We start from the raw sequence: 6,000 nt of genomic DNA on the forward strand, positions 1-6,000 counted from the left end.
CAGGTGGTGTAGAAAAAAATATTTAGAGTCTTTGTAAAACAAGACAAAGACAAGACCAAGTGAGGTTTCACCTGAGTTTATGACAAGAATGAGACTAGTGATTTTTGGTCTGAAGACCGGTCACCAAAACCACAAGACTAGAAATTCATCATTATACTTTTGACATGGGCGGCACGGTGGTGTAGTGGTTAATGCTGTCGCCTCACAGCAAGAAGGTCCTGGGTTCAAGCCCTGTGGCCGATGAGGGCCTTTCTGTGCGGAGTTTGCATGTTCTCCCCGTGTCTGCGTGGGTTTCCTCCGGGTGCTCCAGTTTCCCCCACAGTCCAAAGACATGCAGGTTAGGTTAACTGGTGACTCTAAATTGACCACAGGTGTGAATGTGAGTGTGAATGGTTGTCTGTGTCTATGTGTCAGCCCTGTGATGACCTGGCGACTTGTCCAGGGTGTACCCCACCTTTCGCCTGTAGTCAGCTGGGATAGGCTCCAGCTTGCCTGCGACCCTGTAGAACAGGATAAAGCGGCTAGAGATAATGAGATGAGACTTTTAACATGACATGAATTCCTAGTGCTGGTCCTGTCCTAATATTATAGTGGTATTAATATTATGGACATTTTAGCTGTTTCAATATTCTAATTTTTACTACCTTACCATATTTTCTAGCACCAGTGGTACCTTGAAAGAAACCATAATGCCCCGTTTTGCAGAGAATCCATGGCATACAGCGGTTCAGAGGAATTAACAGGAGCCAAATATTTGGGTCATCACATTCCTGTGTCAAAACTAATTTACATAAAAATCTCAATTTGATCTCTTGCTGTTGCCAGAACCACATTGTGCAAATCCATTGGAAATAAATGTTCGTCTATGGCTTATTTTATTTAAGAGTGCAAAGGATAAACAACAATGTCAGGGGGAAACAAAGAACTAGCAGAAACAGTCGTAATAAACTCCTTGCAGAATATAATTTATATTCAGCAGGGCAGAGTACAAGGTTCTATGGGAAACGCATTTTTTCGATGCAAATCAAGCATTCGATACAGAGCTTACGAATTCCTCATCGCAGAGGAGCACTAATGCAAAAGAAAAGTGATACAAAATGGAGGCTAAAATTACAGAGGAAAAAAAAAATCCACATACAGTACAATCAAAAGATCTGTTCAAGTACTCAAAAGGAAATTACACACCCTATTCAGTACAATCAAACAAAGCCACATTACTCTCAGCAGCACGGTGTCTCTCTCGCCAACATGTTTATGAAGAGAAAATCAGCCAATCTCTGTTGCTCTCCTCCAGAAGCTCCAATGACATTTCCTGCAATGTTAAGTGCTCAATGAATTCAGCAGAAGCTTTCAGACTTCATCTGGTTCAGTCTACAATCTGTGCTGAGCACCCCCCCAAAAAAAAACCCACCACAGAGATGTGCCACTTCCAGCACTGTGCACCTGCATGGCAAAGCCTCCATCATCTCACACACTGTTAGAGGACATTTGCAATTACTAGTGGCGTCTCATACAAGCCAACTGGGCTTGCTGAAACGGCCAGTTCCTGAGTGCTATTTCTGTTGATTCGGACTGTGCGCTCCTTTCAGTTGTTTTTTTTGTAATACATACATGAGAAACAATCCATTTTTAGATGCTTTCTTGAAAATGAGGCACAATATTCAGATTACATACATAAAATTAGATTTACATGTGACCACACTGACCTCTGTTATATACCATGGCCACTGTCCATTTAAAATGAATGGGTTTTTGTTTTCTCATCTCATTCTCTCTAGTCACACCTGGAGGACGCTCTGGACACTTACAGTAATGCTTTTATGGCTGAGGACTACAGTTGACTTGCTAACTTTAGGACTGCAGTTGTTATGAACAGTTTTGCACTCAAGTTTCCATCAGTGAAGAGTTTATAACATCAACGAAACTGACTTCATGTTAAAACTGTTAATGACAACAGGCATGTTGTCTGTTGTTGCCCAAATGAGGATGGGTTCCCTTTTGAGTCTGGTTCCTCTCGAGGTTTCTTCCTCATGTTGTCTGAGGGAGTTTTTCCTTGCCACCGTCGCCACAGGCTCACTCATTTGGGATAGATTAGGGATAAAATTAGCTCATGTTTTAAGTCGTTCAAAGTCTGTAAAGCTGCTTTGCGACAATGCTTATTGTTAAAAGCGCTATACAAATAAACTTGACTTAATAAGTAAATACAAAATAAAAAGGTTTTCACTATGCTTCATACTTGATCTCAGAGACCAGGGACACACAGCCTGTTAGCAAATCAGCTAAATACAAAAACAGCTTGGAGCCGTATACATATTTTTATATGTAGATATGGGTTTTTTTCTTCCTTCAACCAGCTAATTTCTTGTTTAGTTAGTCAGATGTAAATTTTGTTCCAGCTACTCAAGTAATATTAGAAAAAACTTATTGTGACAAAAAAAAAAAAAAAACACATAAATGTTTCTTTTGCAGTATACTTCATATTTGGGCTCAGGTTGACTTATTACCGTTGGAATTCAGAAGAGATATACACGATCTAATTCTCCTATATAAAATGAGAGCTGGACTTATTAATGCAAATTTTGATTATCTTTTGCTCCCTGTAACATCACGTTATGCTACTCGAAACTATGTTCCTGTAAATATTCATCCTGTTTTCTCCCACAGTCAACAGTACTTTACAAAGTCATTTTTCCCAAGAACTATTAAACTTTGGAACAATTTGCCTAGTTTTATAAAATATGCCAATACAGTTAATCAACTTAAGAATTTACTTTATTTTCAATATAAAGACAAGCGAAAGCTATACATTTTACCATAGTTAAGCAATTATATTGATATATCCGAAATTAATTCTATACGTAGCTTTATTGTCAATTGACTATGTTTGGTCGCGTTTTTGAATTGAATAAGTCAGTTTGGAGATGTGGTCGAGCAGAGTCGGCTGATAATTATATTTTTACATTATACTGTTTTTTTTGCTGTTGTTCTTAATTGTTTGAATATATATATATATATATATTTTTTTTTTTTTGTAACTTTGTAAGGGGTTGAATTTCATTTGGGACTTTGCCCTGTATTCTTCTCCTGTCACTTTTGTTATTTATTTGTAAAACGCTTATATGTTTATATTTGTGGCGAATTTTAATAAACTAAACTAAGGTTGATAGCCAGCCTGTACAGACCATGTGCACAACCAGCCTGTATAGATAGATAGATAGATAGATAGATAGATAGATAGATAGATAGATAGATAGATAGATAGATAGATAGATGCGATTCTAGAGTCTGTTGTGGCCCCAAGCAAAAATTTCCAGGGGGCCCTTCTGACCAGTGTTCATCACCAATATGTTATAAATAATCTGACACCAACGAAAAATGTATGAAACCAAAGTTTTTTAAATTCCAAATGTGAAAATACAATGGTAAAGAACAATAAAAACAATAAAAAAACAACAGGGGGCCCCCAAGCAGTTGCCTGCCTTGCCTGTTCACAAGCTGTGCGTCTGTATATTATACACACACACACACATATACTAGAGTGCATCAGTTGCCCCCTAAAAATGAGAAGTTCCTCCGATCATGATGCATTTTTGTTTTTATGTTCCTTTTGGTAAGAAAACACACTGGGTGAAGTATTTTGACAAAATTCAAAAGTTTAATGGTGGCACCAGGAGCTCAAAGTTATGGAAAAAGCTGCTATTTTATGACTTTTATGACAAAATTTCAATCACTTTTCATGAAACATTATGGCACCTTATAGAGTATACCAAATATCTTAGCTACACATTTTTAGTACATATTCTAAATATATTATCAAGCACAGTTTGAGTTTTAGCTGTTCATTGAATCATTGTTCAACTACTTTTAAACAATACAAATGTATTATGAATCACATTAATGCTTCTCAATCCCTTGCAAAGGTTCTTAACATGATCTCTGGCTCACAAGAAATCAATAAATGGAGTCCAACATTGTGATTCAAACCTTACGCGAAAACATAAAATAAGCATTTTTTGGCAAAAAAAAAAAATGAACCTCATGGTGCCACCATTAGACTTTTGAATATGGTCAAAAGATTTCACAGGATGTCTTTATTGGAGAAAAGGAACACCCAAACAAAAATGCATCAGATTTTATGAAAGTGAGGGCAACTGATGCTCCCTGATATACACACACACAACCGTTCAAAAGTTTGGGGTCACTTTGAAATGTCCTTATTTTTGAAAGAAAAGCACTGTCCTTTTCAATGAAGATCACTTTAAACTAATCAGAAATCCACTCTATACATTGCTAATGTGGTAAATGACTATTCTAGCTGCAAATGTCTGGTTTTTGGTGCAATATCTCCATAGGTGTATAGAGGCCCATTTCCAGCAACTCTCACTCCAGTGTTCTAATGGTACAATGTGTTTGCTCATTGCCTCAGAAGGCTAATGGATGATTAGAAAACCCTTGTACAATCATGTTAGCACAGCTGAAAACAGTTGAGCTCTTTAGAGAAGCTATAAAACTGACCTTCCTTTGAGCAGATTGAGTTTCTGGAGCGTCACATTTGTGGGGTCGATTAAATGCTCAAAATGGCCAGAAAAATGTCTCGACTATATTTTCTATTCATTTTACAACTTATGGTGGGAAACAAAAGTGTGACTTTTCATGGAAAACACAAAATTGTCTGGGTGACCCCAAACTTTTGAACGGTAGTGTATATATTTTATATATATATATATATATATATATATATATATATATATATATATATATATATATATATATATTATAGGTAATATAGATATTTTTCCCCTTCAGCCAGTTAAATTCCTCACTCAGATGCAGAGTGTGTTTCTATCAGTTAAAACAGCTCCCTGGAAAGTGAAACTAATTCAAGAAGAAAAAAAAAAAAAAATCAACCTAAAGCTTCAGTTCCTGTGCGCGTGCCTGAAGACACTTCCCCTGCAGGAGGAACAGGCTTGGAGAAGCGCTGAGCTGAAGCATTGCCTCATGCACTAACTAACTTGTGCACACGAGTTTCGCTGTCGTGTGCATTAACAACATTCATGTCGTCTCCATGTAAATCGAGGTGCATGCATGAAGCATGGTGCTGACCGGCAGGGTTTTCTTACCCAGCTTTGCTCGGGACTCCTCCAGTTTGCGGATCTGGTTCTCGATGAAGAGCATGGCCAGCGCAAAAAGCACCAGAGCCAAGAGCTGAAACTTGGGCGGCATCATGGTCCTCAGGAGCCCCATTAAACCACAGTACAGAAGGATGATGATGATGATGATGGAGGTGATGCTGATGAGGATGATCTAGTATCTGCATGTCATGCCGCAAATACAGGCACAAAAATCGCGTAGTGATCTCTCTCACACACACATGCACGAGTTAAAAGTGCAGAAAAAGGTTTAGTCTGCAAGTCGGCTTCATGAAGTGCATTGCATTTCAGTCAGGTGTGTGTGCGCACATGCATGCACACGCGCGCGATTTGCCTGGCTGAAGTGCTCCACAGTTGCGAGCTCTCTGTGACGCTACTGCCTCCGTGTGTGTGTGTGTATGGTTTTCTTCTGGCTCTTGGGCTTTATTCCTCGATGTACCGTCGCTGTGTGAAGTCAGATCAGGATGCATATCCTACACTGCCATCTACAGTACTGGAGTAAGGAAACTGACAGGGTGGAGGGGGCAAGTGAAGGATTTTTAGAGATAACTTGCAACCAGGGTGGTGTAGTGGTTAGCACTGTCACCTCACAGCAAGAAGGTCCTGGGTTCGAGCTGGCGAGGGAGTGTGTGTGTGTGTGTGGGGGGGGGAGTTTGCATGTTCTTCCCGTGTCCGCATGGGTTTCCTCCGGGTGCTCTGGTTTCCCCCAAAGACATGCAGGTTAGGCTAATTGGTGGATCTAAATTAACCGTGAATGGTTGTTTGTCTATTACCCCTTTTCCACCAAATCAGTTCCAGGGCTGGTTCACAACTCGTTCAACTTGCGAGCCAGCTGAGAACCAGTTTGCTT

General features: G+C 39.2%; 1 protein-coding gene across 1 annotated transcript in view; it reads right to left on the reverse strand.

The window, feature by feature from the left end:
- Nucleotides 1–5,528, reverse strand: part of hs2st1b (heparan sulfate 2-O-sulfotransferase 1b) — a 244,366-nt gene extending 238,838 nt beyond the window's left edge. Inside the window, exon 1 of the mRNA XM_060918328.1 lies at nucleotides 5,121–5,528. Coding sequence (XP_060774311.1) covers nucleotides 5,121–5,244 — 124 coding nt within the window. The 5' untranslated portion in view covers nucleotides 5,245–5,528. The remainder of the gene's footprint in view (nucleotides 1–5,120) is intronic.
- Nucleotides 5,529–6,000: the final 472 nt, after the last annotated feature.

This window comes from Neoarius graeffei, chromosome 4 (assembly GCF_027579695.1).
Source record: "Neoarius graeffei isolate fNeoGra1 chromosome 4, fNeoGra1.pri, whole genome shotgun sequence".
Lineage (NCBI taxonomy): Eukaryota > Metazoa > Chordata > Actinopteri > Siluriformes > Ariidae > Neoarius > Neoarius graeffei.